General features: G+C 36.0%; 1 protein-coding gene and 1 long non-coding RNA gene across 6 annotated transcripts in view; one reads left to right on the top strand and one right to left on the bottom strand.

Annotated features, from left to right (window-relative positions):
- The window catches only part of Pdlim5 (PDZ and LIM domain 5), a 160401-nt gene that overhangs the window by 62151 nt on the left and 83421 nt on the right, over positions 1–14829 (bottom strand). For 2 of the 5 annotated variants that reach the window (XM_070022291.1, XM_070022292.1), the window contains exons 4-5: positions 5733–5775; positions 3852–4270 (exon numbers count right to left, since the gene is read on the bottom strand). In XM_070022291.1, coding sequence (XP_069878392.1) covers positions 3852–4270; positions 5733–5775 — 462 coding nt within the window. Of the gene's footprint in view, positions 1–18; positions 36–3851; positions 4271–5732; positions 5776–14829 lie in introns of all 5 variants that reach the window. The other 3 variants (XM_070022293.1, XM_070022294.1, XM_070022295.1) reach the window with 2 other exon arrangements.
- On the top strand, positions 2615–11124 carry LOC138826913 (uncharacterized). The gene is made up of 3 exons (XR_011371900.1): positions 2615–2895; positions 3741–3820; positions 11041–11124. It is a non-coding gene; the product is annotated as an uncharacterized lncRNA (long non-coding RNA).

Raw genomic sequence — 14829 nt, 5'->3', positions numbered from 1 at the left:
AGTAATGTGAATACTAACTTTGTCACATGTGTTTTCTGCAAAAAGAAAAGTATTTTGAAATATTACTACATATCACTGTTTCTTGTACTTTCCAAAAGGCAGATTCTTCAAAATACATAGAAACTGTTAGAAGAAATTTCAGTCCAAACAAAATTGAAATTAATATCAAATACCAAAGACTTACCTCCTAGAAGCAGCGGCACATTATAATGCAAGGACATGTGGAAACAGAAAAGTAGTCTACTACTTAAGACAGCTGCTCTTCTAGTTTGGGATATAAAATCCCATTCAGTAGTAAATGCTCAGAGCAATGCTTTGTAGAAAAAAGGCTTAAATTTCCTAAAGTGCCTTAATCATTATTAATTACAAGAAGGAAAAGTTGAACCCTTACATCATCATGAAATATTCTTAAAATATCAATATAATTTCGAGTCTATCCTATTTAATAAGAAACTTGGAAGCCAGGCCCAAAGAAGCATAGGTCCCATGGTTTCCCTTATTTGCAATATATAGTATAGGTATGAGTCAAGCGGAAAAGGTCAGATAATGTGATGTTAGGAAAATGAACCCTTAAATATGTATTTTAATGTTTTCGTTTCTTTCATGCATGTGTTTCTAACGCATTTATAAGATTATTTCTTTGTTGCTTTGTATGTCCCTCCCCCACAGTGTAACCCCCGCTTTCACTATATTTGATGTCAGTATAACATGTGGAGGAGATGGGGACAAACAAGTCATTTAAGGATTCAGGTGGACCTTTTGCAACAATGAGAAGTACAAAATGTCATGTCAAAACCAGCTTTACAATGTCTGTGTGGGGGGGGAGGGGGGTATAATTGGGTGGGGGGAGGGGGGAGGCGGGGAAGGGAGGTGAAGGGTAAACAAAGGAGGAGGCTGCAATGCTTGGTAAGAAATGTATGCATTATCCTGCCCATGTAATTGTAGCCCCTCTGTACAGTATGTTCTCAAATAAAATAAAATTAAATTAAAAAAAAAGACAAATATAACAAAAAAAAAGAAACTTGGATAATTCTTTCCTAGTAATAGTGTTTAACTAATAACTTATTTATGATTATGTTTATTTGTCCCATATACATCTATATCTATAAAATTGGCATACTAGCCTGCTACTTTCAATCACTAAATATTAGCCATCTTCCTACTGGATTAAGGTAAAGCCAGCAGAGGTATTTGACTTTACATCTTTCCCAACTCTTAAAATTTTGGTTACTAATATGAATTGTTTCAATAAAAGTAATTCATAAAAAGTAACAACTCGTAAGAGTTTTATATTTGCTAACATTATAAAAACCTGGGAAAGAGAACCGTAAAAAGCTGAAGAGACCCAGTCACTGGTGGTTCACTTGTAATCCTAACTACTCAGGAGGCTGAGGTCTGAAGATTGCAGTTGAAAGCCATTGGCAGGAATGTCTGTGAGACTCTCTCTCTGAGACTCTTATCTCCAATTAACCACCAGAAAACTGGAAGTGGTGCGGTGGCTCAAGTGGTAGAGCTTTAACCTTGAACTTAAGAGCTCAGAGACAGCTCCCAGACCCATAGTTCTAGCCCCACGACCAACAACAACAACAAAAAGTTGAAGAGAAAATCAGTTTGATACTTGTTGCAGGAAAAGATTCGTAAATATCATAAAACACCTGCTCTTCAAGCTGATATCACTGGCTAGTAAGTGATTTAATTTTTATTTCTCTAATCTAAAGGTAGTGAGGGAAAGAACATAGCAAATGTGTCTTTAAAAGACACCCTAATTTGTTTGGGGGAATAATTGTGTTTTCATTGTCCTAACATCTGGACAACATTTGAAATCAAGCTATTTTAAAACACATACAGTTGGCATTAACTTGCTTGTTAATGATGCAAAACATGTAACAAACTCCTTTTCTCTTAGATTCTGCACAGTGCTGTACACCAAGCCAGAGCTTAATAAACACTCCAGACTAAGAAGCCACCTCAAAAGCCCTGGAACCACAACACTGCCCGGTTTCAGCTTGAAAATACGCTTTAAGTCATTTCAAGTTTAATCACCAACCTGTGCTTATAAAACACAAAATTGAAGCTTTTTTTTTTTTTAAACCTCAGGCTTTTCCATAACTTCAATCTGCTTTGACCACTACAGTTTTCCATTAGGGAGACTTTCCAGTGAAATTTCAAGAAGTGCTAATTGGGAAAGATGATTTAAGACACTACTACCTTTTTCTCTACTAACAGTGGAACTTCATACACACAGTAAACCATTTCTGTTTCCGGTGGGGCTAGGATTTAATAGGCAGCATCTTTCTTTTCAGATTATCTACTCTGATTACTCTAAAATCTAGTGCCTTAAAGTAAACATAGAGAAAATAAAAATAAAAATAAACGCAGCTCAATGCTACATAGCCTTCTCTTCCTTCCATGAAAGAAGAAATAATATTCTTTGAAGGGCTCTAGTTTTCCTTAGCACACATAAAGACTTTAAAAAGCCACCCACAAGCAGAAAGCCCTCGGTACAACCCAGTAACTGGTCTCCCAGAGCTCCTGTTCCCTCCCAACAGCAGCCTGGAGTCCTGCCACCTCTTTCAAGGCCCCAAGTTACCATGGCAGCGGGGCTACAGAAGGCACAGCCTCTTCATTCCCTGAATCAACACTCAGAAGGGATTAGAGCTCATGACAAAGACCTAGCCACACAATTATTTTAATTATATTTTCCTGCAGACTGGCATTGGTGAGAATGATCGCATGTGCAGATTATTTTACTTTTAAAGTTCATTCTTGTCGCAATCCATCTAATCAAAGTGATTTTTAACTAAATGGCTGCCTTAAAGTAACTTCACTGAATGTCAAAATGACCACAACAACCATCTAAAAACTGAAGGCTGATGAAGATATATTCCTATAAAGGTAGGGCTCAAATTTTTTAAGCAAGTTGAAATAATTCTTAAGAAATTCATCCCTCGGGCTGGGAAGGTGGCTCAGTGGTAGAGTGCTTGCCTTGCATGCCTGAAGCCCTGGGTTCGATTCCTCAGCAACACTTAAGCAAAAAGAAAAAAGCCGGAAGTGGCGCTGTGGCTCAAGTGGTAGAGCGCTAGCCTTGGGCTGAAGAGCTGAGGGACAGTGCCCAGGCCCAGAGTTCAGGCCCCACGACCGGACTAAAAAAATAAAAATAAAAATTATGAATGCTTGAAACATCCCTTATTGTTTTATCCCTACTGATTGCTTTCTATTTTATATTATTGTAAAGGTGATATACAGAGGGGTTACAGTTAATAAGATAATGAGTACATTTCTTGTCAAACATTGTTACCCCCTCCCTCATTTTTCTCCCACTTTCCCTGCCCCAACTCCCCTGCCCAAATTGTAAAGTTCATTTCCAACATACATTCTAGACGTATAAGCTATTTGCTCTAAGCTAATCCTTCATATATAGATCTAAGTCAAAAGTTAACTTGTTATTTTTTCTGTTTTCTCAACTACTGTCCAGTGGGAAAGAGCCTTACAAATTCTATTTTTTTTCTCTTCTTAAGGTGACATCCATAAGAAAATAACTATAATCCACTTTTTAAGTTTTATGTAGCCAATGAAAGCATGGAAAATTTAAAAAAGCAAGGTCCACACTTTGCTTTGCATTATAAGTGCCAGCTGCTGAATGTGTCAGGATGCGGAGGAAAGAGTTACAGGGTATGTGACATGATCAGAGCACATGAGAATGCATACTTAGGCTTGATTAACCTATAACTGCTTTGCAGAAGGTGCTTCCTTCAAGAAACAGCTGACTGGAGGGCCTGTGGCTAAGTGTTTCCTGGAAATACCTGAAAGAAGAGTTTTGGTAAGAGCAGAAAGCCCCCTTGGCCACCTACCCATTTTGCTGTTTACTGTCACCCTGGGATCCTCTTCTCTGTCCCTCCGCTAGCTCCTGAGCAGGCTCGGAACACACGCTGGTGGTTGTGGGCTGCCGTGGGACATTAACTGCAGTTTTACCCGTGCTCAGTGCAGAAGAACACTGGTCAGCACTAGGGTTGGCATTAACATGCAGTCCAGATGCAGAGAAGGGGGGAGGAGGGACAGCAGCCACAGGTGGAGGGGAAGCGTGTGATGAGGTGGTGGCATGGGCTGGGGTGAAGGCAGACGATGGTGATGGAATGGAGGTGACTTTTGGTGAAGACACAGAACCAAAGGGCCGAGGTGCCTTATTGTAGGCCATGTTGGTTGTGGAAGTGACTTTGGACACAGCAGGAGATGTAATGGGCACAGGCTTAACTACTTCTTTAGGTTCTCCCTATGTGAAATAAAAATAAACATATACACAAAACATACCAAATACATGCAAAATATATTCGCTGCAAACACACAGTTGACTTGTAAAAGACAAACACAATCACATTGGCAGCTCAAATGTTACATTTCCAGGAAAAACAATGAGTTGAAACAGCATAGCATGCATGCTAACTGTTCTACACATGCACAGCACAGATGCAAACAAGAAGCATATTTTCATTTATGAAAATGAAAGAAGGTCCAAAACATTTAGGAAACCAAGCAGAAAAAAAAACACCACTGAAAAGCCTGTAGGCCACCATAACACTATCAATTTAGATATATTCTAAAGAATATAAATTTGCTAATTGAAATGTTTTAGAATATGTATCAATTATAATTCATCTTTTAAACATCTGTCACTTCTTTCCACAGTGCAATTACTTGATTCATGAAGAAGCAATACATTTAAAACTTTTCAATTAAAAAACAAAGTAAAGAATAGATGATTTCCATCTGAACTCAAGATATGAGCACATTCTAGTTATTTTGAATCAAGAATTTACAAACAAAATTTTAAAAAATCAACCCTTCCTTTCTCCCTTAATCCACTTATGTTTCTCTGAATGATTTAAGATATGACTCAGAGAAACAATAACATTCTTTCCCTTTTCCAAAATAAATATTTAATAATCTTCTGAGGAAAATAATTATCTTAGAGATACTCCCTCTTTATCAGCAGCCAAAGCTAGTAATAAAAATCAATTCCTACTAAAATTACCAGAATTTGTGTTGTAAATCCTTATCCCACAGCATATTCAAAGGTCATTTTCTTTGAAATCAGAGTAAGCTTCTATGATATTGAAGAAAAAATCCTTACACTACTATTCCAAAAGAAAACTAACGAAAAACTTAAGAAAATAAACAGTGGTAACTCTATTATGTGTATTTGTGTATTTTTTTGAAAGGTAACATTCTACAAAACCTGAAAAGTAACCAAGGAAAGCAAGTAATTTGATGTATAGGTAAATCAATAAATCAACGAATTTCCAAAAATATTGATGTATTAAAAACATCAAAAAGCATAAATTAAACACCTGATATGAATAATGGCTACCACGAATAATAGTAATAACAATAAAGGCTACCATGAATGCAGGACTGGATGCTATTAAGACTCCCAGTCTCATTTTGGGTAACTATTTATTTATTCTTTTTAAAAACACATGATTAAAAGTAGAAAAATCAAAAGTAAATACAGGTTATTGGTAATGTATAGCTTTAGAAATAACATTATATAAGTATAATTACATATGGTAATGTGTTTATTTCCACTTTAATTTTTTATCTTTTAAGGAAAAGAATCATGAAAGAGAAAACTGTATTAAGACTATAAATTAAATGTCAGTACCCTGAGACAGAAACAGAAATCACAATGTCTCAGGAGAGACAATCAAATGGTAGCATAGTGATTAGAAACGTACCTTCTGAACAGTAACTGGCTCAGGCTTGGATGTAGCAGATGCTCTGGGGGGGAGGGAAAAGGAGAGAAAAAAATTTTAAGAACATGAATTGTTATATTATTTACAAATTTCTTATTAGTGGGGTTTTATCACTATATGCTAAATCATCATCATATGTATGCTTATTTTTTTCATATGTATGTTTATAATTCATAGTTCTAACTCTTCACCATTTTCTAACTAGTTCATGTTAAGCCAAATATTGTAAGACTCAGTATCTTTATGCACCAGGTATTCATTACTAGCCTCTAGCTGCAAAAAAATAAATACCAATCCAATGTTTCATCTTTAAGTTAAAGTCATCCTATACCTTTAAAGTAAAGTATAATAAACATGACATCCTTCTCCTTGAGCCTCACTTGAATCCAATCTCCATCAGTGTCTCCCTTTTCTCCAATATCCATGAACATGTCCACAGGATATTAGGTCACTCATATTCTAGTTGAACTGAGTTTTTGAATGAATAATCTACATTGTACTTTTCTTAAAAGTTTATACAAGTTAATGTACTTGCTATGCATAAACTAAACTGGGAATTCTTCCACTAGGATTTAATTTCCATAAAGGCAATGACCCTGACCCAATTGGATCTACATCTTAGCACAGTGCCTGGCACATACCATGTCATTAGTCATGAATGTGGCAGAGAGAAAAAAGAAAGCCAGATGAAAGTCTATGTATAAAACTTTTCATATTTTACAAATTCAAGTGCATTCTTATTTTTAATGAATGCTTTTTCTTTGTACTGGGTACCTTTTTAGATACCACAAACTAAGTAGTAACAATAATTGGTTTGGAATAATTTCTTATCTTTACAATAAAAATATATACTAAAAAATTATTTCTGTGAGGTAATTAACACCAATAATTCACACACACACACACACACACACACACACACACACACACACACAACCAAATGCTAGAGACTCACACCTGTAATCCTAGCTATTCAGGAGGCTGAGATCTGCAGATCACGGTTCAAAGCCAGCTCAGGCAGGAAAGTCCTTGAGACTCTTATCTCCACTAAAGTACAAAAAAAAAGCCAGAAGTGGAGCTGTGGCTCAAGGGGTAAAGCACCAGCCTTGAGCAAAAAAACTAATAAGGAACAGTGCCCTGGCCTCAAGTTTCAGCCTCAGTCCCCCACAATCAAAACAAAATTCTGGGTATATTCAAAGTTATTAACAAAATGATCAGAAAGGTTTCTCATGATTTAAAAGCTATTTACTCAATATTAAAGCACATATTATTTTTAATATTTCAAAAAGCTATTTTATTCCTCTCATACCAGTACAAGAACAAAAAAATAAAATCGTTTAGAATTCACAAAATATAAACATAGTAGATGATTATTAAGCCATAAAATTTTACTGTATAAAACATGAACTGTTTTATTATCATGGCAACATATCACACACAGAAGATACTATTGCCATGTATTGGGTCTTCAGGAGCATAATCTAGTACTGAACTCTGATCAACATTATTAGCAGCAACTGAATTTTCCAGTAACAACTAATTTGGCTAGCTGTGGCAAGCACTGACTAAACAATGAGCTAAGGTAAGAAAAGGCACAATGAATGCTAACATTCAAATACTGTAGTACAGGTTATACTCAGTGCAGTTACAGAATTCTCATGTACACTGTCAACAGGCAATCTATCTTTTAGTTTACAGGATTATTATAACAAAAAAAAATGTTCAAGCACCAAACAGTGGAAATCTTCCTTTCATTGAAATTTCACAAGAAGTTGTAATCACAAAGATCTAAATATTAAAACTACCCAATATATTATTGAACATTTTCCAAAACAAAGAAGCCAGTATCCTTTCATTTCTTTATTTCTTCTTTTTTGTCTGGACATTTGAGGTACATGGACCATTTCTAGTAACATAAAAACAATCTGCGGATGTGAGTAGTAGGAGTAGGGGGTTAGGCTAATAATAAGAATGAAAGAAGATGAATACAGTTGAAATAGACTATTTGCAACTATGAAAACAGACCAATGAATCCTTTTTAAATTGTTCTGGGAAGGGGAAATGAGGGAAGAGGGAGTGATAGAAGGGGAAACAGCTCTTGGAATATAGTTGTAAACATATATAAAAGATGTAACTAATAATTTCTAATAGATGCTAGTTTTTAATCCACTCAAGAAAAAACCCACTAACTTGTAAACCGAATATAATACTTGGATCAGAGTAGAGAACTTGCCTAGCATGCACAAAGCCCCGGGTTCCATTCTCAGCTCTGAAAACCAGAAATAGAGTATCTAATAGTCACTAGATGTTACCAAACTAAGTAAGACTCTATATGTCTATGAAAACAACCCTTCTCGGTTTCTTATTGGTGCTGACTCTTAAGTTTTAAGGCTAGGAATATAGCTCAAAAACAGAGCATTTGGCCCTGGGTTCAATCCTCATGGACTGAATGGATACATAGATATTAGTATTAAAATCCTCCACAGGCCCCAGAACAGTTTCATTGATTTTGGAGTGAAACCAACTTATTTTGTTGAGAATTCATAGAAAAACAATGAATCCTCACTACTTTATTAAGTAAAAATTCTCTGAAAACATTGAAATTTTGAATTCACAGAATTTAAATCTCAAATGTGGACGCATGCCCATTTTTTCTTCTGACATTCTCACAAATGCAGATGAACAATTGGGGGAAAGACTGGAAACATGCTCTCAAAATCCTGGAGTGAGTCCATTACACAAACACCTTTTGGTAGGAAAAACAGATTGGAAAATAGTTGATACTGGATGAGACAAAATTAAGTTCTCTCTCTTTTTAATTCTGACCATCAAAGGAGACAGAATCATTAAGCTTTGAGAAGAAGGTGTCTTGCATGTCAATTTATTGGGGGGCGGGGGGGGGGGAGGGTATTGTCTGATTTTCCTACCTCTGCCTTGTTAGCTAGAATTACAACTGTGTACCACCACGCCTGGCTATTTTTACGAACTATTTAACTAAAACACCAATGACTCATTGCTATAATCCTAGGTATTGGGGGGTGGGGAGAGGGAGAGAAAGAGATAAAGTGGGGGAGATAGTGAGAAAAATTGAGAGCATCACCATTTGAAGACATCTCAAGAACAAAGTTTTCAAGATCCTGTATCAACCAATAGCTGGGAATGGTCATGTACTTCCCAGCTGTAAAGGATACGTGTAAATAGGAAACTCTGGTCCATGCTAACTTGGGCATAAAGCAAAACTCTATCCCAAAACAGAAGAAAAACAAGCTAGAAGCATGGCTCAGGTAGAAGAGAACCTGCCTAGAAAGAGTAAAGCCCTGAGTTCAAATCCCAGTAAAACACGCGCACGTGCGCTCGCGCGCGTGCGCGCAGACACACACCCTACAAACAATATTTTTTAAAAGAACCAATCTTTATAAAGTCTAAAATGTCCACTGAAGTCTCCTACAAATGGCTCAAATATTTGTCATTAAATTCTTAAAGTCTTTGTTTATGCAAAGTATCTTACTCATCTAGTGTGTTCTTGAACTGTATGTTTGATACTCAAAGATAAGAATATGATTCAACCAATGTTTAAAGAAGAAAATTCAATTTCCTTCAGCAAACTGGAATATGTCTATTTGGAACATTTCCTGGGGAGAAAGTCCTTTTATATAAATAAGGAGAAGCATTTGTTAAGGTAAAATTTCTTCTAATTATCTTTTCTTTCTTTAAACCCTGAACAATGTCAGAGATTACATTTAAGAAGACTGATTTTTAAAAAGCTATTTAAATTAGTGAAGAGTTAAAAACTGAGGTGTAATTATAACATTATTCCCACTTTTTTTCCTTCAAATCACGATGTGATAATGTATCTCTCTTTGAACTACAGTAATCATCACAGGACACTGGTGAGTGTGTGAGTTTCCAATCAGTAAGGATCCTGGCAGTGGCTTCGTGCCACAGGCTCACAATATATTCATTGTTCTCTCTCCCCTTGGTGGGCAGCCCTGCACAGTAGTTAGCCAGGACAGTGAGACACCAGTGACTTAGCTCACTAATATCCCCAGTTTGTGGAATCTAAAGAACAAAGCCACCAGTGTGGCTAGAACAATCTTTTCAAAGTTGCTTGGTTTTAATAAAATAAGTTCCCAAATAAAAATTTTAAAAACCCTTATACATTAAGACCAGTTTCAGAATTCTTAGGTGAACAGTTGAAAGGAGATATAATAGATTTATTAGGAGTTATAATAGATTTATATAGGTTATAATAGATTTATAGGAGTTATAATAGATTTATTAAAATCCAGAACTGTTATGTCCTAGTTAGAACAACAAATAGAAAAATAGAATAAATAAAGCTCATCATACATTAGCTTCAAAAGAATCAAGCAAAATTTCAACCTAAGCATGCCCAACAAATGGAGCTACACTTACATAGCTTTTAACTAGTACTTACTGTAATTAATGCATGTTTTTCTTAAACCGATTTACATAGTAACATTTTTCCATTAATAAAGTAGCCAATGAAGTTTCAAGTTCATGTTTAAGAATGAAAGATTAGGCAACAGAAGTAGGCTGGTAGAGATTATTTATATTACCCATTATGTCCATTATACAAATATCTTGCCTAATATATTTAATCCTATCTAATATATTTAACTTCTCAACAATCATAGAGAAAAGAGGAGGGGCTTGGCTCATCTCCTATGGGATGAGCTGGAGCTAAGTTTCCCACAGCATAGCCACTTTAGGACCCACTGACCTTAGGACCCATAAACACTAGGGCACATCATTAATCACTTTAATTGCAAAGTTGTCAATGTGCAATAACAAAGGATCTCCAAGGAGAAAAAAAAGTGAGCACTTGAGACGGTGCCAAAGGATGGCTCCTTGAATACAGTCAGTCTACTGTCCTCTAAACTCAAACATGAAACATTTCAATCTCCTGGGGCCATAATTCAGTGAGTTTGTCACAATGATGAGAAAACATTGATATGATGGCATTTCATATGAATGAAAACACCAGCTATGTGCAGGTCATATTAGCTTATTACCAGACTACTTATCACATACCCTATAGATACAAACACACTCCTCCACCCCCCCACCCCTCCCCCTTTCTCTCTTGGCATCTTCTCTATTAGATTATATTGGAACTAAAAAGCAGATTATTCTCATCCTAGAGAGAAAAAGAAATAGGCTGACATTTGTAAGAGAGAGGCAACGTAGATAGAAGTTAAACTGCTCTAAAATGGGAGGTCCCTGTACTCTGGCTGAAATTTAAATTGGTATGGTTCTTCCACAACAGGCCTTCCCCACATGGTAACTGCTTTTCTGCCTGAAGGTGAATACTTCTGATGTGAATGAACAGCTGTTGCTTATGGTTTGTTTGAGAAAAGTTTTCATCAGCCAAGGTAAAGAGCTGCTGGGGCGGGGCGGGGGGTGGGGGTGGGGATTAGTTCTGCTGAGTTTCACCCATCTAAATGATCATATCAGAGTGAAGGGTCAGTAGAGCATTAATCTATTTAAAGACTAAATAAAAGCAAATACAAGCATGCTACTCACTATACACTACATGGAAAATGAACTATGTAATTTGTGGACAGAAACAGGAGAAGGAAACTGGAGGAAAATGAAGGGGTGACATTATCCAAAAGAGAAATATATTTGATACCTGACTTGTGAAGTGGTAACCCCTCTACAACACCTTCATAATAACAATCAAATTATATTTTTAAAGGCTAAATATTTGTTATTACTACATGTAACTGGAGCATTGAGTTCGGGATTGCGGCTACAATCTTTTGAGGTCAACAATGAGTTAAAAGCCTGATATGCAATATATTATTTAGGTTTCACAAAGAAAGGATGAGCTTTTTGATATATACCCACAAGAAGGTCATATAATGTGTTACTTTGTGATCTACATGCTACTATTTTAAGCTAAATGCCCAGCTTGACATAGTAGAGGATATTCATTAAGAAACTTCTGACCAATCTGAGTTATCAGAGAATTTCAAAATGAAGGATAGACTAAAGCCCATATCTTTGCTTCTGAATTTGTATTTAGCTTCAACTAGGAATTTTCTAGAGAACTTCTAATCTCATTCATATACATAATATATTCATATATATACATACATATATTCATATATATACATATACATTCATATGTATGTATATATACTTTCATATATAAATGAGATTATATATTATATATATTCACACACATACATATGTATATACACATATATACATATATATCATTATTTATAGAATAATATATATTAATGTGTTAGAAAATAAATGGTTGTTTGTAGAAAGTTAACAGTTATTCATTGTTTCAAACCACAATTCTCTGGAGTTCTTTACTGAAATTAATTTTGTAACTTTTACTTTAATGTTATTTCAGAAAGTAGGCATACAGATGCACGAAAACATCTGGAAAATGTGTTTTCAAATTCTTCTGCCCCCCTCATATTATAAATATTCATTATTACTTTTTATTCTTGTTCTGACACTTTCAGATTCTAAGTTGTAATCTAACTAATCCATTCCAACTTCTGCTTCCCTGATTCCTATATTCAAAACTAGAACAATCTTACTTCCTCAGGAAGGATACGTGAGAAATTATGTAATAAGCTAAGTAACATGGTACTAAGTGTGGTATTTTCTTGCTGATCTCTTCTTGTTTTTGTGGAGTTTTTCTTTTCTTTTGAAAACTATCCTTGTAGGTAATTAGATTATAACTGAATAATAAGCAGATACAGAATGATTTCCAGAACCCCCTTCTCTGTAGAGGGAAGGTACACTGGATGTTGCTTTCTTTAGGATAGGCATTCTGCTATGTTCTTTACATACTGGAGCTTGGGTAGGGGAAGGCTAGACTGGCTAACTGGCCCCCAAGGTTTATTCTGAAGCTCATGGGAACATGAATAGCTCTACCCACAGACGAGCACACAGTGTTCTTTGACATTCAGATAATTCGTCAACATTAGCTAGCCATTTGATTTCGGTCATGTATGTATGGTCTTATTTAAGAGAAGGTAGGAAGAACTAAAACAGATTAGAAAACAAGCTTGACTTAGTAACATTGGATGTAAAGTGAGGCAAGCCCTAAGTAAATTTTAAAAAGTATCTGTTTTGGCTTGGCTGAATTGTTTACCAGTGAACACAGCCACCATGATGTTTAATACCACTGACTTAAGAGCAGATTGCCCAGATTCTAACCCTAGCTTCTTCATTTACAAGTTGCTCACCTTAGGACAGGTTACTTTCTTTGTTCCTTTACTATAAGATGGAAAAAAAACAGCAACAGTTACTTATCTTACAGAATTACTGCAAAAACTAAATGAGAAATGACTATATAGGGCTAAGAACTTTGTTTACTACATAAATAGCATCAAAGTGCCAAGTATGATATTGACTTTCCTCCATAAGCTAAAAAAAAAAGTTAAATGACAGTTACAGTTTTCTTCTAGGATCTTCTTTTGCTTGTTTGTTTTGTTTTGTTTTTGTTAGTTATGAAGCTTGAACTTGGGGCCTATGTGCTATCTCTGAGTCCTCTTGCTTAAAGCGAGGGCTCTATTTGGAGGAGGAATTTTATAGGATGCTGATGGCAGGTGAGAGAAGTGTGAGGTAGTTCCTGGCGACTGTTTGGGCTAGATGAAAGACAGAGAGACATGGAAAAGGGAAACATACAGTACATTAAAAGGGAAACATATAAGTACATAAAAAACAACAGAACAAAGATTTAAAAAAAAAAAAGCTAGGCTTTTTTTGAGCCACAGCTCTACTTTCATTTTTTGAGTAGTTAATTGGAGATAAGAGTCTCATGGGGACTTTTCTGCTCAGGCTGGCTTTGAAGTGCTATTCTCAGATCTCAGTCTCCTGAGTAGCTAGGATTTTAGGCGCGAGCCATCAGCTCCTGGCCAGGATCGATACTTGTATGATAGAAGAGTCTAACAGTAAATACAACACGGTTTTGTAAACACTACCTCACATGTCTTACGCAGCTGCATTAATGGAGATGTATGAGCCATGAGAAATGGAACAACTAGTTTCAAATCACTCATAAAATAATCACTTCCAAGTCCCCAGAGTAAAACTAAACCTATTCATCTTCTAAACAAATGAGCAACAATGCAGGGTTTAGTGATGACTATGGTTGGTTCTGTAATGTCAGATGAATACAAAAGCATTTACAAGTGAAACACCAAGGTGAATTCAATCATGTTCCCTTTCCAAATTCCCTTCAGATCTTTCACTATAATATGATACACAAGGGCAACAGCTAGGCTTATCACAGAATAGAATTATGGGTAACTGCCATCAGAGGCATATTTACGGAACAATGTGGGCATAGATGCCTCTAAACCCACTAGTATGGTGACGGACAGTAGGGTCATACAGGCAAGGGACTCTTGCAGATTGGTTAACAAGCTTAGCTCTAGAAACCCAGAAAGAAACCTACCATATTAAAAGTGCTTCTAACTACAAATTAAAAAAGAAAACTTAGGGGAGGCTGGGAAGGGAGGTGAAGGGTAAACAAAGGAGGAGGCTGCAATGCTTGGTAAGAAATGTATGCATTATCCTGTCAATGTAATTGTAACCCCTCTGTACAGTATGTTCTCAAATAAAATAAAATAAAATTTAAATTAAAAAAAAAAAAAAAAGAAAACTTAGGATGACACAAACAAAAAAAGGCCAAAACATGTATGTACGTTTCTGTATACCTAACAGGTCTTTCTCTTCTTTTTGTATCACAAGTTACAACCCTGTCATACAGGACAATAGAATACAATAATTAGTGATCAAATAGCAGCTGTGTTCATGGACCACACCCAAGGCTGTGGGTGAGCTGCATACCTCAATTAATGATGAGATCCATATTTAAAGAAAATTGAACTTGCATTATAAGCTCTGGTCTCGTTTTGACATGCACAACATCTAAGAGTTCGGCTGATTTCACCCATGGCCTTGTTTTCAGCTGCCTGTCACATCAGATAGGGATTTAGCAACTCACGGATCTGTTTTCTAGGGAGAACTACCCCAGAGCTAACAAGGGCATATGCTTATGCTTTGGTGCTTCTATGAA

Source organism: Dipodomys merriami, unplaced genomic scaffold, assembly GCF_024711535.1.
Source record: "Dipodomys merriami isolate MVZ:Mamm:240054 unplaced genomic scaffold, mDipMer1.0.p SCAF_15, whole genome shotgun sequence".
Taxonomy (NCBI): domain Eukaryota; kingdom Metazoa; phylum Chordata; class Mammalia; order Rodentia; family Heteromyidae; genus Dipodomys; species Dipodomys merriami.
Note: the sequence above shows the minus strand (reverse complement) of the source record. Positions and strands in the feature narration are given on the sequence as shown.